At 39.5% G+C, this 25,789-nt stretch overlaps 4 protein-coding genes across 4 annotated transcripts; all 4 read left to right on the top strand.

The window, feature by feature from the left end:
• Positions 1-7,068: 7,068 nt before the first annotated feature.
• On the top strand, positions 7,069-14,444 carry LOC121400576 (ribosomal protein S6 kinase 2 beta-like). Its single transcript, XM_041583927.1, has 5 exons — positions 7,069-7,521; positions 8,529-8,591; positions 9,264-9,401; positions 12,873-13,040; positions 14,360-14,444. Exons 1-5 carry the CDS (start codon positions 7,448-7,450, stop codon positions 14,442-14,444), a joined length of 528 nt encoding a protein of 175 aa, XP_041439861.1. The 5' UTR covers positions 7,069-7,447.
• Positions 14,445-16,116: 1,672 nt separating this feature from the next.
• On the top strand, positions 16,117-20,523 carry LOC121400575 (protein kinase C epsilon type-like). The gene is made up of 3 exons (XM_041583922.1): positions 16,117-17,696; positions 18,489-18,598; positions 20,110-20,523. The coding sequence occupies exons 1-3, from the start codon at positions 17,519-17,521 to the stop codon at positions 20,521-20,523; spliced, it is 702 nt and encodes a 233-aa protein (XP_041439856.1). The 5' UTR covers positions 16,117-17,518.
• LOC121400564 (cAMP-dependent protein kinase, catalytic subunit-like) lies at positions 20,442-22,823 on the top strand. The gene is made up of 3 exons (XM_041583915.1): positions 20,442-20,880; positions 21,889-21,951; positions 22,628-22,823. The coding sequence occupies exons 1-3, from the start codon at positions 20,807-20,809 to the stop codon at positions 22,821-22,823; spliced, it is 333 nt and encodes a 110-aa protein (XP_041439849.1). The 5' UTR covers positions 20,442-20,806.
• A 798-nt stretch (positions 22,824-23,621) lies between these two features.
• On the top strand, positions 23,622-25,157 carry LOC121402887 (protein kinase C theta type-like). Its single transcript, XM_041589659.1, has 2 exons — positions 23,622-23,874; positions 24,997-25,157. Exons 1-2 carry the CDS (start codon positions 23,632-23,634, stop codon positions 25,132-25,134), a joined length of 381 nt encoding a protein of 126 aa, XP_041445593.1. The 5' UTR covers positions 23,622-23,631; the 3' UTR covers positions 25,135-25,157.
• Positions 25,158-25,789: the final 632 nt, after the last annotated feature.

The following is a 25,789-nucleotide window of genomic DNA, read 5'->3' as shown; positions in this document are numbered from 1 at the left end:
ACACACTGGGAAAACTTGATTATGTTCATATGCCACCAAATGTAAAGAATTGAGCAACAAAAGCATATAGTGTGCTGAGTACAGTGTGTATCTACCCTTGCAATTTAACCCACGACTAAAGGCAGACTGTACCACATCATGCACCATAAGCCAGATCTGTACACTTGACATGTACTGTACCACTGAAACACAGAACTTCCCAAGAGAATGTACAATACTAATCCAATCTGGGAAATTGATATTGGTTGTGATCATCTAAAGTAAATTGGGGAATAGTAAAAAATATGTTATTTTTAAGAAACGCGTCAAGTACAATGCATATGAACTCGACTCCCATGTCTCACCCCGAAAGGAGAGTTGCGGAAAATAAAAATATGGAAAAGTAGGACGTGCTAATGTGTCTGCTGCTGAGCTTATACACACACAATGGGACCGTATTATTGTGTCATACAAGAACAGATAAAGAGGCAAAATAGCGCCTGGTGGTGTAAATAGGCCCAAAGAGCCCCAATACAAAGCTGGGAGCTTGAGATGGAAAGATGTGTTGGTTGCCAAGTCTATTCCCCCCCTTCCACCTGCAGTAACCTACTGTAATGTTGTTGTTCCATCCGTTCCTGTAAGAATATGAAATTTTAATATGCATTAGCAGCCTAGCACAGGGTGGATTAATTACATAGGAAGGGGAGGTGAAGAGGAGAGCAGGGTGTGTGGAGAGAACAACCATGAATAAAGCTGAGTTCTGCGCTGCACTCTGGCATCTGTGTGGATTCTTCTAGATCTTCTACACCTAGGGTTGCCACCTGCCTGGTATTTTACAGGCCTTGCCGGTAATAATGATGGTTGATCCTAATGTTCTTAATAGGGAAAAAAGATAAATATATAGGAAGGCCGGTATTTTTTTCCAGAAAAGGTGGCAACCCTAGCTACACCCTGCATTGGGTTATCACACCTACTTATGGCACAGAAGTTGGGATCTCGTTCATATCCCTACTTCAGCATTCTTCTATACATAAAAGGCATCTCTCTACATTAACACCTTGTCTGAACAGCAAGATGAACAAAATGATGAAGATAAGAAGAGGACATTTCTTGTGAGATAAATTGATCTGTATAGGGTTGCTGATTATGGGAAGAGGCTCTGTTTATTTTACAGACTAAGGGCCAGATATCCTCCTAGAGATTTGGTGTCCCTTACAAACTAGGACATGTTTTAGAGGTGCACAAAAATTAAAGTTCAATGATGACAGGTGTTAAGTGACTCAAATGGATGCTGTCAAATAGTGGTTAATAATGTGGTTTAACCCAATAGTCTGTGTTGCGTCGAGATATAGAAAAGTACCAGATACCATACTTAGATATGTTAGATGTTTAATCCACAATAAAATAACTTAAAGTGTGGGAGCTGATTCGGTTTTTTTTCGTTATTAAAACCGAGCAAATGGGCGGGCTGGTGACATCAGAGGGGACGTTCTGTGATGTCAGAGAGCCGGGTGGTGACATCAGGGCATGCCTGGTGACATTGAGAAAGTGTCTAGTGATGTTGGGGTGTGGCAATGACGTTGAACCCACACCACTTAGCAAGATTTTACATTTTAAAATCCAGGCAGGATATTTTGAACCAGTCTGCCCCCTAAAGAATGGACAGGTGGCAAACAGAGCCAAACCACAAAGTTACCATACAGGGGTCTGAACATTAGTGTGAGGGGCTTCAGTATAGCCCAAGGAATGAGAAACAGAGAAAAACAACGCAATGTGTCTGCATAAATTTCCTTTTACTAATGATAGAAAACTCTTCTTGTTTCACATGGTCCCAGTTTTAAAGTACTAGGATTAATGCAACCCTCCAAGAGGACTTGTGTTTAGTACAATATAAGTATTTATTATAAGAAGTAGGCCCTGTATATACAAAGCTGTGGAACACACTGTAAGGACAAAAAGGGCTTCAGTGCTCCAGAATAAAAATAATGCAGTATTCCTAGTTTCTTAAACACATTAGTGCATCTCTGTAATGGTATTGTTGAAATAGAGCAATATGTTTTAAAGTGGAGTTTGGGCCTAGTTTCTGTTCTGTCTTGTACCCTTGCATGTGAAAACATATAGCAAATCCCTGATGAAGGGAGGTGGAGAACCCCCAAAATGTTGATATGGTGAATGGCTGAATAAATGGGTTAAAGCACCCACATCGCAATTGGTGTGTATAGCTCTTGAGATGTTGCCGAAGCTGTGGAGCCAGAGTCAAAAGCAATTTTTGGGTATCTGGAGTCAGTCGCCAAAGATGTACCGACTCCGACTCCAAATAACTTTAAATGACAAGCTCTGAAGATAATTCAAATCAGATAAATCAAATCAAATCATTCAGAGCTTCTGTGAAGAGGTTATGGCATGAAGCAATTCTGTTTCTAAGAACAATGATTTAGTTCATATTGGATTCTATTTAACAGCTATTATACAGGTTTTTCCAAGTGTTTTTTGTTTATTGAAGTCTAACTTTGATTTGTTTTATAATTATGTGGTTTATATGTTTGAGCTTTGTGCTATGTCATCTGTGCCTTTTCTCCTTTTTCCAGCAGCTTAAATGGCTGCCCCCAAGGCTACACAGCAGCTTGTTTATATAAACTATAGTAGTCTTTCTGAAGCAAACCACACCAGTTTTATCAGCGCATGCTAACAGTATATTATTTTTTAATTAATTTGATACAGTTCAGTGTTACTTTTCCTTTAAAAATTGAGGAGTCAGAGGCACAACAAAATGAGGAGTAGAAGGATTTATGTACTGACTCCACAGCTCTGCACCTACTAGTAAACCCAAATATGGGGGGCAAAATATTGACCCAGACCTGTGTGTCCCACTCGTATGCGTATGGAGCCTGAGTGTTAAACTTCAATGCATGTACATTACCCACTCCCATGTATATCATAATCATGAACACTATACAGTTGTGTTTTATTTTTTACTGTCAAATTCTACCTTCTCTGAGTGATGTAGAAAGGGTCCCCTTCCAGCTTGCACGTGTGTCACCATTCCGTCACTTTTATACAGCTGGTGACATATGCAAACATAAGGTGTACTCCCCTGGTGGATGCCTCAAATACATATTGGATGCATTACAAGTGTATGCTGAGAAAGTACACAAAAGTTCAGTTTAAGGGGTAAAAGGCTTTGGCACTGGCCTAGCCAAACGCCAGCAATTAATCCAAATACAAAAAAAACGCCAATACCTTAGTATGCTGCAATAGGGGTGATCCCAATTTATTCCATGTGCTACCAAACACTGCAGTTGCAATCCAACGTTTCGGGAACACCTGTCCCTTCCTCAGTGAAGGAAAGTGCTGAGAAAGTACACCATTCAAATCCCTGTAACACTACAAAAGAGGCTCAGTGATGAAGCCCCTGAACCCTGTCACAGGGAAGGTCTAGGTCTATTTCTTATGTCAAAGCCTTTATCCCAGAAAATTACCTATACAGGGACCACTGTTTTTTTCTGCAATGCAGTTAATGCAGAGAAGACATAGTATAACCAGACTGTGTGCAGGACATTTTAGCAACAGTTTATTTGCAATTGTTATGGAGCAAATATTATGCCTTTAAAAAAGTGTAACTAATAACTATCTACCAGTACAGGGTGAGACAACCTTGTCCATCAAATAGAGATTTTTAAATGGCCAAATGTATCTTATCTTTTAGATCTCTCGGTGTTGTATCTATGCACTCTTGTTATCTTATAGATCTCTATGTTGCAGAATACAGTGCATTGGAAATAAAGCAATTTTGCATATCTGGCATAGGGAAGTTGTACAATATGTGGATGGATTGTTATTACTTTTGCTCCTGAAATTCAAACCCATATTTCCTATCACATACTTTATTTCTGCTACTGATATTGGTCTGGGCTGCTGTGGTGTCATGGCCGCCTTGTATACACACAGAAAGCTGCCATCTTGTGAATGGCAGAAAAGTAACAGTTGGGTGCTACCACTACTGGTCAACTCAGAGCGGTTGATTTCTTATGAGAGACGCAGTGCATTTTGTTGCTCTTGCAATTTTCGTGAGATTTTAGTGCGATTTTCGTGAGATTTTGCCTTTCAGAGAGATTTCTTGTGCTTTCTTTGAATACCCCTTGCTGCGTAAGGAAAGTGCTTTTAAGCATATTCTCTACTGCAAGCATGGTGTCTGTATCCAAGAAAAGACGAAGAGAAGAACAGAAGACTACAGATGAAGAAATGATGACGAAGAAGATCAAACTTGAGGATAACATCAGTATTGCTGCAAATGACCATCATGAGAATACAGAAAGCAGCAGAAAGAGATCAAGGAGCAGTGATGACAGTGCCACTGTAGAAGGTAAGGAACTGTTTCTAAATAAATAGAATGACATTTCAGATTTAACTATTAATATTTCATAACACAAGACTATTGTAGCTCAGTTATCAATAAGTTGATTTGTATTGGGTTTCCAAATATGACAAGAGCCCTGTTTACAATACAGACTAAAGGCCAGATATTCTTGTGGAAATATCACAAAAATTAAGTTTCGATGCAACAGGTGCTGTATCCAGAAAAGTATCAAGTACCATTAGTCTGGCAACACAGTGACAGTTAAACTGTATAAATAAGAGTGTAAAAAACTGGGCATGTAAACCAACTATAGAAAGGAATTACTTGTGGGACTGGTGTTTATTTGCGGAATTGAAAGAATTAACAATATTTCTTTATTGACTTAAATGGATGCTGTGTTGTAATGGTCCATATGCTGGGTTCAACCCAATAGTCTGTGCTGTATCCAGAAAAGTAGCAGATGCCATTAGTCTGGCAACACAGTGGGGCTCATTTATAAACAGTGGGCAAATTTGCACCTGGGCAGTAACCCATAGCAACCAATCTGTGATTAGCTTTTTTAAAACAGTTGCAGGTTGAGCACTGAAAAGCAATCATTTGATCGGTTGCCATGGGTTACTGCCCAGGTGCAAATTTGCCTACTGTTTATAAATGAGCCTCACTGACAGTTAAACTGTATAGTGTAGAGTGAAGAAAAACTGGGCATGTAATCCAAACCATAGAATGGAACATCACAGTTGCTTGTGGTACTGGTGATTATTTGGGGAATGGACTACTAACAAGATTTATTTTTTTTCAGAGAAAAGAAGCAGCCAGAAGCTACAGAGTAGTGAAGCTGAACGCTTGCCAGAACACATTATAACCAACTATGCGTTCCACTGGAGTCTCGGCCGAGGCTCATTTGGCAAAGTAAGTTATGTGCTCCCTAGAGAGTATGAGATGGAATTTGGGATTGTGGAAAGCTCATCAGGCCAGCTTGTTACTCCTTACCCTTCTTATATCGTCTGTTCTCTGTTCTCCTCTAACACTTCCAAACAGGAAGAGAAAACAAATTTTTAAAACCATTAAGAAGGGGTGCAATGACGCATTGACCACAAAGTTCATACAGACAAATACAAGAGGTCCTCTGCACTCAACATATTATAAATATATTAAGGACAACTGAGACATTTTGTCCATATATTGCAATATATGTAAAGCGGTGGTTAACCTTTACGTTACATTTTAATATGTTATAGAATGGCTAATTCTAAGCAACTTTTCATGTGGCCTTAATAAATTATTTTTTATAGTTTTTTAATTATTTGCCTTCTTTTTTAACTATTTGCAGCTTTCAAATGGGGGTCACTCACTCCATCTAATTTCAGTCTCTTATTTAAAACCTGCTTATTTTTGTACAAGCGCATTTGTCGTTATGGGCATGCTCTGCATGTTTGCTAGGGTAATTTGGACCCTATAGACCAGATTGCTGAAATTGCAAACTGAAGAGCTGCTGAATAAAAAGCTAAATAACTCAAAAACCACAAAATATAAAAAAAATGAAAATTACAAATTGTCTCAGAATATCACTCTCTACATCATACTTAAAGTTAATTAAAAAGGTGAACAATCCCTTTAAGTTGGCCAACTATGTCAAAGTCATCCTTGGTCTGGCCAGTCCTACACTCACTTTCATCTGATTCATTGAGAATTCTATTGCTTCATTATACGTTTAATACAGGGTCTACTGTTACTTGGAATTTACTTGCTTTCAAGATTAAAACTCCCAAAATTGGTTGCTGAAATAAAAGCTCATATGATTTATAGATTCAGTGCCTTAAATTGACTATATAAGTATTTATATCTGTCCATGAAGTGCTGGGGTTATTAGCATTAGATTATTATTGTACAGCAAACCTACTTATTTTTGTACAAACACATTTGTCTTTATGGACATGCTCTGCAGGGAAGTTGCAAAGTTAATTGCTTATGGGAACAATCACATAACCAATAATTCAAGCTTCTTCTGCCAAATGATATTCAGTCACAGCAGTAGACATCTTTGAAAGAATTTTATATAAATACATTTATTTACTTTCTGGGTGGGCGGTTTATTTGATATGTCAGCGTTTTGCTTCCCTATTTCATCCTATCCTCTCTACAGTGCTAGGTGAAAATTTGCAGCAGGGTGTAATGAGAGTAATTCCATAGGCATCTGTTGCTCAGCACACCAAGTATATATAGGGATGTTTTTGGATTTTGTACATAAAACCCAGAACAAGCTCACAAATAGCTGCAAGTTGCAACTACAGCAAATGTAATTCCAGCCCACTTTAGTGCTGCCATGATGGCCATATTCATTAGACTTTGACCAGTAAGGCCCAGTACCTTTAATTAATTAATTTAATTAACCTTGTATTTTTATTATTTTGTATTTTTAGGTGTTTTTGGCTTCATTACCAACGAAGAAAGAACAAGTGGCTGTAAAAGTCATCAGGAAGACACGCAGAGAAGATCTGAAGGGCATGATCAAGAAGGAGGCCAGAATCCTGAAAGTTACTTCCGGCAGTCCATTCTTGTGCCATGGCTATGCTGCCTTCCAAACCAAAGTATGTTACTTTCAATGCTGCCATACAGTTTGTTTCACTAGTATCCCTAAAGCTCTCTAACGCAGTTCCTAAAAGTTTCCATTTATATCCCGTTTCAGCCTCCACCATATTGGTACAGTTTTTACGCTCTAGGATTCATCTGTATTTGGCTGCTGTACATAGGAAAGTGTACAACAGCTTAGTGTAATTAGAGAAGCCTTTGAAACTGCAGCTTTAAGTCAAAACAGAGACTTTAGTTAAGACAAGGTGGCTATAAATATCATTAGATTATATGGGTAACAAAAGCCATGTAAGAGGCCTATTCATTTGCTGCAATTTTATATCCATTTGCTCTAGCTCCTTTTATTACATTCACTCCACATTCACATGAGTCTATGTTCACTATAAGACTAATAAGCCATATTTCCTGATTAGTACATAATTGGAACATGCCTGCATTATACTTGCTAGTTTTGTGCTTCTTGTTCATGTGATTCACTCTCTTCCCTTTTATCCCTGCACTCAGCAATACGCCTTCCTCGTCATGGAGTATGCAGGGGGAGGCAATCTCAGGAATCTGTTGTCCATCAAGCATCAGCTGAAAAAAAGACACATCATGTAAGTAACTGTCCTAGTGACAGCATCAAAAAGAATTGATGCTACAGATATATAACAATGTGAAAGTCAAAAGGCATCAGATAAACGGAGTTAGGAATACAGCATGTAAGCCGCATGGGGATGCACCATATCCAGAATTGTAGTTGATAAATAAAACTGAGAAATAAAGGGCATACAATGTTGTATAAGTGACACATGCATGAGAATTCAGTGGACTTAAGGAATGTATAGTTAAGACACAGTGAGGTATGAAACATTTATCAGACACTGGGCCTCATTTACAGTGCAGAGCAGGGTGCAAAGTGCAAAGAAAGAGGTGCATGTGTTTACTAGATTGACAGTGCTGTAGTCATGAGGGGCAGGTTGGGAGAGGCACATAGGCACATTTTCTTTCTAATTAGATGTAGTGTAAAATTAGCATTTTATAGTAAGGATACAATGGGGCAAATTCACTATGCGCCGAAGCGCCTCACGCTAGCGTCAATTCGCTAGCGTTGGCCATTTTCGTTACTTCGCAAATTCACTAACAGATGCTGGTGTAACTTCGCTAGTGTAACTTCGCACCCTTACGCCTGGCGAATTTACGCAACGGACGTAACTACGCAAATTCACTAAGGCGCGCATTGTTCTGACCGCTACCTTTTACGCTAGACTTCCTTCGCCACCTCAGATCAGGCGAAGCGCAATAGAGTAGATAGGGATTTCTTCAAAAAAGTTAGAATTTTTTCTAAGTCCCAAAAAACGCTGGCATTTTTTCTATAAGATCGAAAAAATTTTGGGGCTCCCCTTCTTCCCCCCTACATTTCCTAACTCATGGCAACTTAACTATACAGTGGGCACATGTGTCGGGAAATAAAAATTTTATTTGATGTTGGGAGAGGCACATAGGCACATTTTCTTTCTAATTAGATGTAGTGCGGTGAAGTTACGCCTGGCGCAACTACGAATCTTAGTGAATTTGCCCCAATATGAGCATTTATTAATATGCATTTGTTTTTGTTTTTAAGCTTTTACTCAGCAGAACTGATTTGTGGACTTCAGTATCTCCATTCTCTAGGCATCATCCATCGGTAAGTATACGCTTGGATTCTTGTGCATATTTTATATTGTTCAGTCAATATTTAAGGTAATGATGCAGATTTAATGTTTTGCCATTTTTCTAGTTGAAAACTACCCTTTTTGGCCCTATATTCCTATGGCTATCATCCTTGGAGGTGGGCAGCTGTCTTGTGTGGGCTGGAATCAGAATGAAGAAAGGACAATATGGAGGGTCAAATAAATTTGTAGGTGCGCCCACAGATTACTGGTACTTCTACCAAGGAGTTCAATACATGCAGATTGGCAATGATTCTCACTTCATATGGTGAATTTAGGGGATGGAAGATGCTGAGTTTAGAGGAAAGGTTTTTGGAAGCAAAAAGGCACAATGAGAGTGGGTATATGAAAGTAAGTGAAGGGGTACTGCACAATTAGGGAAGGAGAAGGGGAATTAGTGGGTATGAGGCAAGGAAAGTGGGGCTGAATAGGTATAAAATGAGAAAGGTAGGATGTAGCATTGTGTAAGACAGGAATTATAGATTGGAAACACACTAAAAGGCTATGGAAGAATAATAATTGTGAGTACATGAGATGGTGACTGAGCAGTTTGTTATGGGGCTAAAGAGGATATGACACTATGATAGAAGGGCTGTAGTTTATCATTTACTAATTGCTACAAAATTAATTCATTCTCTCTCTTGCAGTGACCTGAAGCCTGAAAACATCCTGCTTACCTGTGAAGGACACGTAAAGATTGCCGATTTTGGAGTTTCAGCAGAAGGAGTGTTTGACCGCAAAAAAATTGGTGGAGTAATAGGAACAAACTGGTACATGCCCCAGAGGTAGGAAACTGTTTAATTTGTTTAAAACTTCTATTCACTTCAGAGGCAAACCATGAGATTGCTGAATGGTTATAACCAAATGGAAAAAATATGACTCCAGATGATTAGATTATCAGAAATCCCCCTGCATAATGGACTTTTTTAAACTGTGCACTGATAGTCTACTTATCTACTTCACAAGGACCAAGCATGGAATAGCTTCAATCTCCCTGTTTAGCTCAAGAAATAACAAAAACAAGTATTATTTATGCTTAAAACAATAGGCTACAAGTATTCATTTAATTTCAGTTGCCCACAGAGTAGCGTGTATTACATTTTATTGGTCACAATAGCAGGGCCCAGACTCACCCACACTCCCCTCCCAAAGTGCTCCGGAGGGACTGATGAGGACCAGGTGTGCCCAAGCCTGGGGGTTCATGGCTCTTGGGCAATCTATACTAGATGGCTTGACAATCAAAAAGCACTCTTACGATCTATAGTTGGATTAAAAAATGTAAGTGGCAAGAGAGGGGAAATTCTAGTTGCATATTCCCCAGGCTTCTTATAGATATATAATAGATATAATAAGTAGTGACTGTGCTAAAGGAGAAATAAAGCTAAAAGCGGTGGTTCACTGTTTAAGTAAATTGGTCTTCCGATTTTTTTTAAGTAGTTTTATTTAAATTATTAGTGCGACTTTTTCTAGGCTTCAAATAGGAGTCAGGATGCCCCATCTAAAGCAAACAAATGATCTGTAAGGCTACAATTATCTTATTAAAGGCTACAATTTCATTACTAGCGACCTCTTTATTCAGGCCTTCTCCTATTCATGTTCTAGTCTCTTATTTAAATCAATGCATATTTGCCTAGTATTTTGAAATCGAGCAGTCAGACTGAAATTTCAGAGCTGCTGAATAAAAAGAGCTAAATAACTTTAAAAACCACAAATAATAAAATTGAAAACCAGTTGCAAATTGCCTCAATATTACTCTCTACATCATACTAAATGTTAATTCAAAGGTTAACCCCCCCCCCCTTTAAAAAAGATTAGGCTAGAAAAAGCTGTTTTTTAATTTTGGCCTTTGAGCTTAGGCACTAACTACATTTCATGTTACAAGGCTGATTAGTCATTCAGTTTCATGCATCATTGTGTTCCAGCGTCTGTTTCTGTGACAGATATAACACTCATTTTCCTGTAACATTGTGATGATTTCTGATGCTCCCAAATCAGCTTCTCAGCAGCCAGAGTACACTAAAATATGCCATAATGCTGACACCTAAATAGATCCAAGATTAGGGAGCTACGGGTAAAGAGAAGGGTAGGGAGCAAAGTGGGATGCTTAAGTGCCTCCCAAGCTGGAACATGAAACAAATTTCATTTTATATCAAAGTATTAAGTCATACAGGACAGGCATTAAAGGGATTCTGTCATTGTTTTATGGTGTAGTTTTTATTTAAATTACACTGCATATAATTCACTTTACCATAATAAAATTTCATTCCTAAATCCAACAAGTGTATTTTTTTTAGTTGTAATATCGGTGTGTAGGCAGCCATCTCAGGTCATTTTGCCTGGTCATGTGCTTTCAGAAAGAGCCAGGATGGAACTGCTGTTGTTTCTCCTACTCAATGTAACTGATGTGTGGTCTCAGTGGGACCTGGATTTTTACTAATTGAGTGTTGTTCTTAGATCTACCAGGGAGCTGTTATCTTGTGTTAGGGAGCTGTTATCTGGTTAACTTCCCATTGTTCGCTTGTTAGTCTGCTGGGGGTGATATCACTCCAGCTTGCAGTAAGGGAGCTAGCACACGGGCAGATTGCTCACGAGGAAACTTCGGGCGACTTCGGAAATGGAAACGCCGAGTGCATTGCGCTAGTGTTTTGTCATTATAGCAGGCGGCAGGCACGGCGAAGGCAGTTCTGGGAGATTGGCGATTAGTCGCCAGGCAAACTAAATCTCCCCGAATCTGCCCGTGTGCCTTGAGGCCTAAAGAGTGTCTGAAGTTTATCAGAGCACAAGTCACATGACTGGGGGCAGCTGGGAAACTGATAATATGTCTAGCCCCATGTCAGATTTCAAAATTAAATATAAAAAAAAATCTGTTTGCGAGATTTCAGTGCAGAAGTCTGGGAAGTACAGGGATCCATTGTGCTTGTTAGTGCCGCATTCTGCACCTTGTCATCTCTAGCATTCCAACACATACAGACTGGGATTCAAAATAGACCCTGGCATTTCAAGTACACATAGACCCAATCAGTACCCCCCCCCCCACCGGCAGCCCAATAAATCGTGACTGTCTGTGACATCTCATGTTACATAAATGGGAAGCCCATAACATGTATTTTACAACATGGTTAGGCTTCCTGCACACTGTATATATTATAGAGCCCAACTGAATCAAAATATGAAAACTAGTAAACCAGTGACATGGCAAGACATGGAAACACTTTTTGTTTTCCTCCCTTTTGAACCACTATTCACAAACACTCCAAAGTTCCAGTCTGGGCCTAGATTTGCTGATTTCTCTCTGTTTGCCCATATATCTATGCCTCGTGCTGTGCTCACAATAACATCAATACATTATTACTGCCATTAACGCTGTGTGAGTTTAGGAGCAGCCTGTGTTTAAGTGCTAATTCCTAATAATCACTCTTAGCAAAGCTTGAAACAGATTTCATTTCAACACATAGTAATTCCAGTATTGTGATGTAAAACACTTTGCAAGAGGAACTAATGATATCCCACTGTGTAACGTGTTAAGATTTGCCCAACACAAGAAGATCCTTTCAGCGCTGCCTTAAAGCAGAATAGATCTAACTGAAAGCGGATGGTGGAAAATGCAGAAGTGATTTACTGCTTGTTATTTTGGCCAGTTGCATGGGCTGCAGGTGCTGCTATGGTTTGGCAAACATTCTGTGTATTCCTCTAGACTTGTATTCTGTACACGCAATTGATTAGGAGAGTTAAATAAACCTGGTGCCACTGATTGAACAGCATAGATTTAAATTGTATTGGTATATGCAAGAACAAGCTTGATTTGCCTGCACTGTAGACAGTGGTGTTTTTTTTTTGGAATGTCTTCTGAAACACAATCTGGCTAGTGCCTCAACAAAGTCCAAATCTCAGATTAATTTGAGAGCAGACATTAGTTTTATTCTTTCTATTTCCGTTGCATGCGATTTGACGCCGGCGTTTTGTTGCAGCAAGTCGGATCGCACCAAAAATGTCCGTGTAGTCCTACCCAAAAAGGCTGAACTTCATGGATGGACCTGAGGACGTGTGTTTTTAAACTTAAGCTACTATTATTTATTAATTCATTTGTTAAATAAAAAAGCCAGCATTTTATTTTGGTAATATACAAAACATTAGTAGTACTTGTTGCATTTGTATTTCGACACAATATATGGGCAAGTGATTACTTTTATACTTATTTGGCTTTTGACACACTATAGAAATAACAGGTAGCAAGTATACAATTATTCCCCAACCAGTATCTCTAAAAGATTTATTCTGAAGATTTGGTCGCTGCTAAATAACCCCTGCCACCAGGAGAAAGATTTCAGTGTGACTGAAGATCACCAATGCCCTGGCCAAGAATTCATGCGATTGCTGTGCGGAGCGGCGGGAGCAGATGACGTAAGCAGCGGAGAGCTGCGCAGGTACACACACAGATATGCCAAACAGCTCTCCAATTGGCTCAATCTTCTCTTCCAAGCAGCCAAACAAGCGATCCGGACAAGTGAGGGCGGCAGGAGACCAGTGAAGGCGCATATTTGCAAACATTGGTATCGGACAAGCACTTTTTTATTTTCTTTTGTGTTGACCCAAGTTTTCCCGTCTGAGGCAAGATTCTCAGGCCGCCTCATTATAGAAGCGCCCCTGCCCTATGCTCCACATAAATAAATAAATATAAACTGTACTTGTTCTGTGCTTATTTTGCTTACTATGATTTTCTGTTGTACACACTGGGAAAACTTGATTATGTTCATATGCCACCAAATGTAAAGAATTGAGCAACAAAAGCATATAGTGTGCTGAGTACAGTGTGTATCTACCCTTGCAATTTAACCCACGACTAAAGGCAGACTGTACCACATCATGCACCATAAGCCAGATCTGTACACTTGACATGTACTGTACCACTGAAACACAGAACTTCCAAGAGAATGTACAATACTAATCCAATCTGGGAAATTGATATTGGTTGTGATCATCTAAAGTAAATTGGGGAATAGTAAAAAATATGTTATTTTTAAGAAACGCGTCAAGTACAATGCATATGAACTCGAGTCCCATGTCTCACCCCGAAAGGAGAGTTGCGGAAAATAAAAATATGGAAAAGGTAGGACGTGCTAATGTGTCTGCTGCTGAGCTTATACACACACAATGGGACCGTATTATTGTGTCATACAAGAACAGATAAAGAGGCAAAATAGCGCCCTGGTGGTGTAAATAGGCCCAAAGAGCCCCAATACAAAGCTGGGAGCTTGAGATGAAAGATGTGGTTGGTTGCCAAGTCTATTCCCCCCCTTCCACCTGCAGTAACCTACTGTAATGTTGTTGTTCCATCCGTTCCTGTAAGAATATGAAATTTTAATATGGCATTAGCAGCCTAGCACAGGGTGGATTAATTACATAGGAAGGGGAGGTGAAGAGGAGAGCAGGGTGTGTGGAGAGAACAACCATGAATAAAGCTGAGTTCTGCCGCTGCACTCTGGCATCTGGTGTGATTCTTCTAGATCTTCTACACCTAGGGTTGCCACCTGCCTGGTATTTTACAGGCCTTGCCGGTAATAATGATGGTTGATTCCTAATGTTCTTATAGGGAAAAAGATAAATATATAGGAAGGCCGGTATTTTTTCCAGAAAAGGTGGCAACCCTAGCTACACCCTGCATTGGGTTATCACACCTACTTATGGCCACAGAAGTTGGGATCTCGTTCATATCCCTACTTCAGCATTCTTCTATACATAAAAGGCATCTCTCCTACATTAACACCTTGTCTGAACAGCAAGATGAACAAAATGATGAAGATAAGAAGAGGACATTTCTTGTGAGATAAATTGAATCTGTATAGGGTTGCCTGATTATGGGAAGAGGCTCTGTTAATTTTACAGACTAAGGGCCAGATATCCTCCTAGAGATTTGGTGTCCCTTACAAACTAGGACATGTTTTAGAGGTGCCACAAAAATTAAAGTTCAATGATGACAGGTGTTAAGTGACTCAAATGGATGCTGTCAAATAGTGGTTAATAATGTTGGTTTAACCCCAATAGTCTGTGTTGCGTCGAGATATAGAAAAGTACAGATAACCATACTTAGATATGTTAGATGTTTAATCCACAATAAAATAACTTAAAGTGTGGGAGCTGTTCGGTTTTTTTTCGTTATTAAAACCGAGCAAATGGGCGGGCTGGTTGACATCAGAGGGGACGTTCTGTGATGTCAGAGAGCCGGGTGGTGACATCAGGGCATGCCTGGTGACATTGAGAAAGTGTCTAGTGATGTTGGGGTGTGGCAATGACGTTGAAACCCACACCACTTAGCAAGATTTTACATTTTAAAATCCAGGCAGGATATTTTTGAACCAGTCTGCCCCCTAAAGAATGGACAGGTGGCAAACAGAGCCAAACCACAAAGTTACCATACAGGGGTCTGAACATTAGTGTGAGGGGCTTCAGTATAGCCCAAGGAATGAGAAACAGAGAAAAACAACGCAATGTGTCTGCATAAATTTCCTTTTACTAATGATAGAAAACTCTTCTTGTTTCACATGGTCCCAGTTTTAAAGTACTAGGATTAATGCAACCCTCCAAGAGGACTTGTGTTTAGTACAATATAAGTATTTATTATAAGAAGTAGGCCCTGTATATACAAAGCTGTGGAACACACTGTAAGGACAAAAAGGGCTTCAGTGCTCCAGAATAAAAATAATGCAGTATTCCTAGTTTCTTAAACACATTAGTGCATCTCTGTAATGGTATTGTTGAAATAGAGCAATATGTTTTAAAGTGGAGTTTGGGCCTAGTTTTCTGTTCTGTCTTGTACCCTTGCATGTGAAAACATATAGCAAATCCCTGATGAAGGGAGGTGGAGAACCCCCCAAAATGTTGATATGGTGAATGGCTGAATAAATGGGTTAAGCACCCACATCGCAATTGGTGTGTATAGCTCTTGAGATGTTGCCGAAGCTGTGGAGCCAGAGTCAAAAGCAATTTTGGGTATCTGGAGTCAGTCGCCAAAGATGTACCGACTCCGACTCCAAATAACTTTAAATACAAGCTCTGAAGATAATCAAATCAGATTAAATCAAATCAAATCATTCAGAGCTTCTGTGAAGGAGGTTATGGCATGAAGCAATTCTGTTTCTAAGAACAATGATTTAGTTCATATTGGATTCTATTTAACAGCTATTATACAGGTTTTCCAAGTGTTTTTGTTTTATGAAGTCTAACTTTGATTTGTTTTATAATTATGTGGTTTATATGTTTGAGCTTTGTGCTATGTCATCTGTGCCTTTTCTCCTTTTTCCAGCAGCTTAAATGGCTGCCCCCAAGGCTACACAGCAGCTTGTTTATATAAACTATAGTAGTCTTTCTGAAGCAAACCACACCAGTTTTATCAGCGCATGCTAACAGTATATTATATTTTAATTAATTTGATACAGTTTCAGTGTTACTTTTCCTTTAAAAATTGAGGAGTCAGAGGCACAACAAAAATGAGGAGTAGAAGGATTTATGTACTGACTCCACAGCTCTGCACCTACTAGTAAACCCAAATATGGGGGCAAAATATTGACCCAGACCTGTGTGTCCCACTCGTATGCGTATGGAGCCTGAGTGTTAAACTTCAATGCATGTACATTACCCACTCCCATGTATATCATAATCATGAACACTATACAGTTGTGTTTTATTTTTTACTGTCAAATTCTACCTTCTCTGAGTGATGTAGAAAGGGTCCCCTTCCAGCTTGCACGTGTGTCACCATTCCGTCACTTTTATACAGCTGGTGACATATGCAAACATAAGGTGTACTCCCCTGGTGGATGCCTCAAATACATATTGGATGCATTACAAGTGTATGCTGAGAAAGTACACAAAAGTTCAGTTTAAGGGGTAAAAGGCTTTGGCACTGGCCTAGCCAAACGCCAGCAATTAATCCAAATACAAAAAAACGCCAATACCTTAGTATGCTGCAATAGGGGTGATCCCAATTTATTCCATGGTGCTACCAAACACTGCAGTTGCAATCCAACGTTTCGGGAACACCTGTCCCTTCCTCAGTGAAGGAAAGTGCTGAGAAAGTACACCATTCAAATCCCTGTAACACTACAAAAGAGGCTCAGTGATGAAGCCCCTGAACCCTGTCACAGGGAAGGTCTAGGTCTATTTCTTATGTCAAAGCCTTTATCCCAGAAAATTACCTATACAGGGACCACTGTTTTTTTTCTGCAATGCAGTTAATGCAGAGAAGACATAGTATAACCAGACTGTGTGCAGGACATTTTAGCAACAGTTTATTTGCAATTGTTATGGAGCAAATATTATGCCTTTAAAAAAGTGTAACTAATAACTATCTACCAGTACAGGGTGAGACAACCTTGTCCATCAAATAGAGATTTTTAAATGGCCAAATGTATCTTATCTTTTAGATCTCTCGGTGTTGTATCTATGCACTCTTGTTATCTTATAGATCTCTATGTTGCAGAATACAGTGCATTGGAAATAAAGCAATTTTGCATATCTGGCATAGGGAAGTTGTACAATATGTGGATGGATTTGTTATTACTTTTGCTCCTGAAATTCAAACCCATATTTCCTATCACATACTTTATTTCTGCTACTGATATTGGTCTGGGCTGCTGTGGTGTCATGGCCGCCTTGTATACACACAGAAAGCTGCCATCTTGTGAATGGCAGAAAAGTAACAGTTGGGTGCTACCACTACTGGTCAACTCAGAGCGGTTGATTTTCTTATGAGAGACGCAGTGCATTTTGTTGCTCTTGCAATTTTCGTGAGATTTTAGTGCGATTTTCGTGAGATTTTGCCTTTCAGAGAGATTTCTTGTGCTTTCTTTGAATACCCCTTGCTGCGTAGAGGAAAGTGCTTTTAAGCATATTCTCTACTGCAAGCATGGTGTCTGTATCCAAGAAAAGACGAAGAGAAGAACAGAAGACTACAGATGAAGAAATGATGACGAAGAAGATCAAACTTGAGGATAACATCAGTATTGCTGCAAATGACCATCATGAGAATACAGAAAGCAGCAGAAAGAGATCAAGGAGCAGTGATGACAGTGCCACTGTAGAAGGTAAGGAAACTGTTTCTAAATAAATAGAATGACATTTCAGATTTAACTATTAATATTTCATAACACAAGACTATTGTAGCTCAGTTATCAATAAGTTGATTTGTATTGGGTTTCCAAATATGACAAGAGCCCTGTTTACAATACAGACTAAAGGCCAGATATTCTTGTGGAAATATCACAAAAATTAAGTTTCGATGCAACAGGTGCTGTATCCAGAAAAGTATCAAGTACCATTAGTCTGGCAACACAGTGACAGTTAAACTGTATAAATAAGAGTGTAAAAAAACTGGGCATGTAAACCAACTATAGAAAGGAATTACTTGTGGGACTGGTGTTTATTTGCGGAATTGAAAGAATTAACAATATTTCTTTATTGACTTAAATGGATGCTGTGTTGTAATGGTCCATATGCTGGTTCAACCCAATAGTCTGTGCTGTATCCAGAAAAGTAGCAGATGCCATTAGTCTGGCAACACAGTGGGGCTCATTTATAAACAGTGGGCAAATTTGCACCTGGGCAGTAACCCATAGCAACCAATCTGTGATTAGCTTTTTTAAAACAGTTGCAGGTTGAGCACTGAAAGCAATCATTTGATCGGTTGCCATGGGTTACTGCCCAGGTGCAAATTTGCCTACTGTTTATAAATGAGCCTCACTGACAGTTAAACTGTATAGTGTAGAGTGAAGAAAAACTGGGCATGTAATCCAACCATAGAATGGAACATCACAGTTGCTTGTGGTACTGGTGATTATTTGGGGAATGGACTACTAACAAGATTTATTTTTTTTCAGAAGAAAGAAGCAGCCAGAAGCTACAGAGTAGTGAAGCTGAACGCTTGCCAGAACACATTATAACCAACTATGCGTTCCACTGGAGTCTCGGCCGAGGCTCATTTGGCAAAGTAAGTTATGTGCTCCCTAGAGAGTATGAGATGGAATTTGGGATTGTGGAAAGCTCATCAGGCCAGCTTGTTACTCCTTACCCTTCTTATATCGTCTGTTCTCTGTTCTCCTCTAACACTTCCAAACAGGAAGAGAAAAACAAATTTTTAAACCATTAAGAAGGGGTGCAATGACGCATTGACCACAAAGTTCATACAGACAAATACAAGAGGTCCTCTGCACTCAACATATTATAAATATATTAAGGACAACTGAGACATTTTGTCCATATATTGCAATATATGTAAAGCGGTGGTTAACCTTTAAGTTACATTTTAATATGTTATAGAATGGCTAATTCTAAGCAACTTTTCATGTGGCCTTAATAAATTATTTTTTATAGTTTTTAATTATTTGCCTTCTTTTTTAACTATTTGCAGCTTTCAAATGGGGGTCACTCACTCCATCTAATTTCAGTCTCTTATTTAAAACCTGCTTATTTTTGTACAAGCGCATTTGTCGTTATGGGCATGCTCTGCATGTTTGCCAGGGTAATTTGGACCCTATAGACCAGATTGCTGAAATTGCAAACTGAAGAGCTGCTGAATAAAAAGCTAAATAACTCAAAAACCACAAATAATAAAAAAAATGAAAATTACAAATTGTCTCAGAATATCACTCTCTACATCATACTTAAAGTTAATTAAAAAGGTGAACAATCCCTTTAAGTTGGCCAACTATGTCAAAGTCATCCTTGGTCTGGCCAGTCCTACACTCACTTTCATCTGATTCATTGAGAATTCTATTGCTTCATTATACGTTTAATACAGGGTCTACTGTTACTTGGAATTTACTTGCTTTCAAGATTAAAACTCCCAAAATTGGTTGCTGAAATAAAAGCTCATATGATTTATAGATTCAGTGCCTTAAATTGACTATATAAGTATTTATATCTGTCCATGAAGTGCTGGGGTTATTAGCATTAGATTATTATTGTACAGCAAACCTACTTATTTTTGTACAAACACATTTGTCTTTATGGACATGCTCTGCAGGGAAGTTGCAAAGTTAATTGCTTATGGGAACAATCACATAACCAATAATTCAAGCTTCTTCTGCCAAATGATATTCAGTCACAGCAGTAGACATCTTTGAAAGAATTTTATATAAATACATTTATTTACTTCTCCGGGTGAGCGGTTTATTTGATATGTCAGCGTTTTGCTTCCCTATTTCATCCTATCCTCTCTACAGTGCTAGGTGAAAATTTGCAGCAGGGTGTAATGAGAGTAATTCCATAGGCATCTGTTGCTCAGCACTACCAAGTATATAGGGATGGTTTTGGATTTTGTGCATAAAACCCAGAACAAGCTCACAAATAGCTGCAAGTTGCAACTACAGCAAATGTAATTCCAGCCCACTTTAGTGCTGCCATGATGGCCATATGTCATTAGACTTTGACCAGTAAGGCCCAGTACCTTTAATTAATTAATTTAATTAACCTTGTATTTTTATTATTTTGTATTTTTAGGTGTTTTTGGCTTCATTACCAACGAAGAAAGAACAAGTGGCTGTAAAAGTCATCAGGAAGACACGCAGAGAAGATCTGAAGGGCATGATCAAGAAGGAGGCCAGAATCCTGAAAGTTACTTCCGGCAGTCCATTCTTGTGCCATGGCTATGCTGCCTTCCAAACCAAAGTATGTTACTTTCAATGCTGCCATACAGTTTGTTTCACTAGTTACCTATCCCTAAAGCTCTCTAACGCAGTTCCTAAAAGTTTCCATTTATATCCCGTTTCAGCCTCCACCATATTGGTACAGTTTTTACGCTCTAGGGATTCATCTGTATTTGGCTGCTGTACATGGGAAAGTGAACAACAGTTTAGTGTTATTAGAGAAGCCTTTGAAACTGCAGCTTTAAGTCAAAACAGAGACTTTAGTTAAGACAAGGTGGATATAAATATCATTAGATTATATGGGTAACAAAAGCCATGTAAGAGGCCTATTCGTTTGCTGCAATTTTATATCCATTTGCTCTAGCTCCTTTTATTACATTCACTCCACATTCACACGAGTCTATGTTCACTATAAGACTAATAAGCCATATTTCCTGATTAGTACATAATTGGAACATGCCTGCATTATACTTGCTAGTTTTGTGCTTCTTGTTCATGTGATTCACTCTCTTCCCTTTTATCCCTGCACTCAGCAATACGCCTTCCTCGTCATGGAGTATGCAGGGGGAGGCAATCTCAGGAATCTGTTGTCCATCAAGCATCAGCTGAAAAAAAGACACATCATGTAAGTAACTGTCCTAGTGACAGCATCAAAAAGAATTGATGCTACAGATATATAACAATGTGAAAGTCAAAAGGCATCAGATAAACGGAGTTAGGAATACAGCATGTAAGCCGCATGGGGATGCACCATATCCAGAATTGTAGTTGATAAATAAAACTGAGAAATAAAGGGCATACAATGTTGTATAAGTGACACATGCATGAGAATTCAGTGGACTTAAGGAATGTATAGTTAAGACACAGTGAGGTATGAAACATTTATCAGACACTGGGCCTCATTTACAGTGCAGAGCAGGGTGCAAAGTGCAAAGAAAGAGGTGCATGTGTTTACTAGATTGACAGTGCTGTAGTCATGAGGGGCAGGCTGGGAGAGGCACATAGGCACACTTTCTTTCTAATTAGATGTAGTGTAAAATTAGCATTTTATAGTAAGGATACAATGGGGCAAATTCACTATGCGCCGAAGCGCCTCACGCTAGCGTCAATTCGCTAGCGTTGGCCATTTTCGTTACTTCACAAATTCACTAACAGATGCTGGTGTAACTTCGCTAGTGTAACTTCGCACCCTTACGCCTGGCGAATTTACGCAATGGACGTAACTACGCAAATTCACTAAGGCGCGCATTGTTCTGACCACTACCTTTTACGCTAGACTTCCTTCGCCACCTCAGATCAGGCGAAGCGCAATAGAGTAGATAGGGATTTCTTCAAAAAAGTTAGAATTTTTTCTAAGTCCCAAAAAACGCTGGCATTTTTTCTATAAGATCGAAAAAATTTTGGGGCTCCCCTTCTTCCCCCCTACATTTCCTAACTCATGGCAACTTAACTATACAGTGGGCACATGTGTCGGGAAAATAAAAATTTTATTTGATGTTGGGAGAGGCACATAGGCACATTTTCTTTCTAATTAGATGTAGTGCGGTGAAGTTACGCCTGGCGCAACTACGAATCTTAGTGAATTTGCCCCAATATGAGCATTTATTAATATGCATTTGTTTTTGTTTTTAAGCTTTTACTCAGCAGAACTGATTTGTGGACTTCAGTATCTCCATTCTCTAGGCATCATCCATCGGTAAGTATACGCTTGGATTTCTTGTGCATATTTTATATTGTTCAGTCAATATTTAAGGTAATGATGCAGATTTAATGTTTTGCCATTTTTCTAGTTGAAAACTACCCTTTTTGGCCCTATATTCCTATGGCTATCATCCTTGGAGGTGGGCAGCTGTCTTGTGTGGGCTGGAATCAGAATGAAGAAAGGACAATATGGAGGGTCAAATTAAATTTGTAGGTGCGCCCACAGATTACTGGTACTTCTACCAAGGAGTTCAATACATGCAGATTGGCAATGATTCTCACTTCATATGGTGAATTTAGGGGATGGAAGATGCTGAGTTTAGAGGAAAGGGTTTTTGGGAAGCAAAAAGGCACAATGAGAGTGGGTATATGAAGTAAGTGAAGGGGTACTGCACAATTAGGGAAGGAGAAGGGGAATTAGTGGGTATGAGGCAAGGAAAGTGGGGCTGAATAGGTATAAAATGAGGAAAGGTAGGATGTAGCATTGTGTAAGACAGGAATTATAGACTGGAAACACACTAAAAGGCTATGGAAGAATAATAATTGTGAGTACATGAGATGGTGACTGAGCAGTTAGTTATGGGGCTAAAGAGGATATGACACTATGATAGAAGGGCTGTAGTTTATCATTTACTAATTGCTACAAAATTAATTCATTCTCTCTCTTGCAGTGACCTGAAGCCTGAAAACATCCTGCTTACCTGTGAAGGACACGTAAAGATTGCCGATTTTGGAGTTTCAGCAGAAGGAGTGTTTGACCGCAAAAAAATTGGTGGAGTAATAGGAACAAAACTGGTACATGGCCCCAGAGGTAGGAAACTGTTGAATTTGTTTAAAACTTCTATTCACTTCAGAGGCAAACCATGAGATTGCTGAATGGTTATAACCAAATGGAAAAAATATGACTCCAGATGATTAGATTATCAGAAATCCCCCTGCATAATGGACTTTTTTAAACTGTGCACTGATAGTCTACTTATCTACTTCACAAGGACCAAGCATGGAATAGCTTCAATCTCCCTGTTTAGCTCAAGAAATAACAAAAACAAGTATTATTTATGCTTAAAACAATAGGCTACAAGTATTCATTTAATTCCAGTTGCCCACAGAGTAGCGTGTATTACATTTTATTGGTCACAATAGCAGGGCCCAGACTCACCCACACTCCCCTCCCAAAGTGCTCCGGAGGGACTGATGAGGACCAGGTGTGCCCAAAATCATGCAGGGCTCCTCAACTGCAGCAATTCAAAACTTGAAAAAATGTTATAAAAAGTTATCTTGTTCCATTGTTGCTAGTGGTGTCCTGATGTTTGACTGAAACCTCCTCCTGACCTTGTACCCTGAACCCTATCTGCCCTGACCTTTGATCTCTGCTTAACCCTTTTTTTACTTTGCTTTGGACTTCTATCTTCTTGGACTATCTTTATTGACTGTTCCAAGTCTTGCCCTTTATCTGTTCCTTAGTACCTGCTTGCTCAGTCCTTACTAAACCTCTCCCTGCAACCACCGGCCCTTACACTAATTTCAGGTCGTCGTGTAGGCTACCAAACCTTACTATGTATTTGTTTTGAATTTTTTTTATTTTTTCTGCTTTATCAATCACTAGTATCATCTTGAATGATGTATAAGAAGAGAATTAGCTAGTGATGCTATAGAAAGGTTTTATTTGAGTGCAATGGATGAAGTTGTTATAGATTTGAATTTATTTTGTGATTTTTTCTTTACATTTCAGATGCAAGCTAGCAAGAAATACAATGCAGCAATAGACTGGTGGGCATTTGGGATGATACTCAATGAAATGGCCACTGGTAGATCCCCTTTTGAGAGCAACCAACAGGATGTGAGAAGTTCCAAGCTCACTGATAAGCCGGTGTTTCCTGAGTGGATGAGTGAAACATTGCAAGATCTCCTGCAGAAGGTGGGTTTGGGCAGTTAATCTATTGGCCACACAACTGCAAGGATTTTCTGTTTGCACAACTCTCAGGGGTCACTCACCATTGGTGTACCACAATAACAACTTGGACAGTTACATATCTTCAGGTGGAACTTGCTGGCACTATGTACAGTCAATAAATGATAGAAAAAGTTAAAAGCCTCTATTATTTAAAAACAATGTACTAGGGATGCACCGAATCCAGGTTTCAGTGCAGGAATACGGCCAGGATTCTGCCTTTTTCAGCAGGATTCGGATTCGGCCGAACCGAATCCAAATCCTAATCTTCATATGTAAATTAGGAGCGGGTAGGGAAAGCAAGTGACTTTTCTTCACAAAAGAAGATTTTTTCCACTTTTTCCTTTCCTGCCCCTAATTTGCACATGCATATTAGGGTTCGGATTCGGTTCGGTATTCGGCCAAATCTTTCACCAAGGATTCGGCTGAATCCCAAATAGTGGATTCGGTGCATCCCTACAATGGACATAGACCATGTTTTGTAATATTTCATGCACTCAATGACCAGTGACAACCCTAAAGATTCCTGTCCATGGTGTGTGCCCATTATTGTACATGTTGTACTTGTTTTTTGATTGAACAGTTAGTTTGTGACCCCTGTAACACATGCCACCAAATATATATGAATGTAAATAAGTTGGCAGCTACACCTTAGAGTTTATTTACAATGCCCCATGCAGTGTGCAATGTATAAAATAAGGCCGCAACCAACCATTGTTCTGCACAGTCCCGGGTACCTGGTCACGTACCCCGCCCCCACTCATGTACGCGTGCGAGGGGAAGTAACGAAGGGGAAGGGCAGGAGAGGTGGGGGGTGACAGAGGGAGGGGAGAGTGATAGAGGGGAGGAGAGAGGTGAGAGCAGCAGGAGAGAGAACCACCTGCCCAGTGTCCCAAAATTATCAGAAATTTTCGGATTTTGATAAATAATGTCCCCCCATCTTATAACTCATACCTAGCAACATTTTAAAATTAAAAATGGGGCATTTTGGGTCACAGACTTAATCTACTCTGACCAAAGCTAATCAGGGGACAGTTGAGTTGTATACTATGTAAACAACTGTGTAACAACTATTCTTTTCTTTCTTAGCTTCTGAAGAAAAGACCACACAAACGTCTTGGAGTGAATGGAAATATAAGGGAACATCCACTCTATAAGAAAATCAGTTGGGAAGATGTTGAACGTCAAAGGATTCCACCACCGATCCGACTGGAAGATGTGAGTTAATGATTATGGAAAGTAATTCTTTCTGTTTAGACTTTATTGGCCTGGGCAAATGTCCCTAACTTTCTACTTACCCCTCCTTGCCGGTTCTGTCCAGCCGAGTTCACAGCAGCCATCTTGTCTCCTTCAGTCTTCTTCCTGTAGTGATCAGCATTTTCGGGCGCATGCGCAGTTGGAGGAGGTTCCGCAACAGAACATTCCTATAAACTGTGGATGCGCCCGAAATCACTACAGGAAGAAGACCGAAGGAGACAAGATGGCTGCTGTGAACTCCGCTGGACAGAACCGGCAAGGAGGGGTAAGTAGAAAGTGAGGGACATTTGCCCAGGGTGCCAGGTAGGCCAGGGGGAGGAGGGAGGGGCCTATTTAGGGTAGGGGGAAAGGGGGATGCAAATTAGGGGGTTGAATTCTCCTTTAAGGTACATTAATACAACGAGATGCACCCTCAGAATATAACAGTGCATGTTAGGTACCCAAAGAAGCCATATATGTTTCCAAACATGTTACCAGAGCGATGATAACTCTCTTTTAAAACATTTTTATAATCTCTGCATATTCATAAGAATGGATCATGCAGCCCTAGAAACACTAATGCTAAATATTCATCTTAAATACTCTATTCATTATTTTCCGAGCCACTTAAAGTGGGTTGTGCTCA

The sequence above is a fragment of the Xenopus laevis genome, chromosome 1L (genome assembly GCF_017654675.1).
Source record: "Xenopus laevis strain J_2021 chromosome 1L, Xenopus_laevis_v10.1, whole genome shotgun sequence".
NCBI classification, from domain to species: domain Eukaryota; kingdom Metazoa; phylum Chordata; class Amphibia; order Anura; family Pipidae; genus Xenopus; species Xenopus laevis.
Note: the sequence above shows the minus strand (reverse complement) of the source record. Positions and strands in the feature narration are given on the sequence as shown.

Coding starts and splice junctions, on each gene's coding strand:
- LOC121400576 (XM_041583927.1), top strand. CDS start 7,448: ATGGAGTATGCAGGGGGAGGCAATCTCAGGAATCTGTTGTCCATCAAG. Junction 7,522..8,528: donor CTGAAAAAAAGACACATCAT/GTAAGTAACTGT, acceptor TTTGTTTTTAAG/CTTTTACTCAGCAGAACTGA. Junction 13,041..14,359: donor AGCAGCGGAGAGCTGCGCAG/GTACACACACAG, acceptor TATACATAAAAG/GCATCTCTCCTACATTAACA.
- LOC121400575 (XM_041583922.1), top strand. CDS start 17,519: ATGGTGTCTGTATCCAAGAAAAGACGAAGAGAAGAACAGAAGACTACA. Junction 17,697..18,488: donor TGACAGTGCCACTGTAGAAG/GTAAGGAAACTG, acceptor ATTTTTTTTCAG/AAGAAAGAAGCAGCCAGAAG. Junction 18,599..20,109: donor GCCGAGGCTCATTTGGCAAA/GTAAGTTATGTG, acceptor TTGTATTTTTAG/GTGTTTTTGGCTTCATTACC.
- LOC121400564 (XM_041583915.1), top strand. CDS start 20,807: ATGGAGTATGCAGGGGGAGGCAATCTCAGGAATCTGTTGTCCATCAAG. Junction 20,881..21,888: donor CTGAAAAAAAGACACATCAT/GTAAGTAACTGT, acceptor TTTGTTTTTAAG/CTTTTACTCAGCAGAACTGA. Junction 21,952..22,627: donor TCTCTAGGCATCATCCATCG/GTAAGTATACGC, acceptor TCTCTCTTGCAG/TGACCTGAAGCCTGAAAACA.
- LOC121402887 (XM_041589659.1), top strand. CDS start 23,632: ATGGATGAAGTTGTTATAGATTTGAATTTATTTTGTGATTTTTTCTTT. Junction 23,875..24,996: donor TGCAAGATCTCCTGCAGAAG/GTGGGTTTGGGC, acceptor TTTCTTTCTTAG/CTTCTGAAGAAAAGACCACA.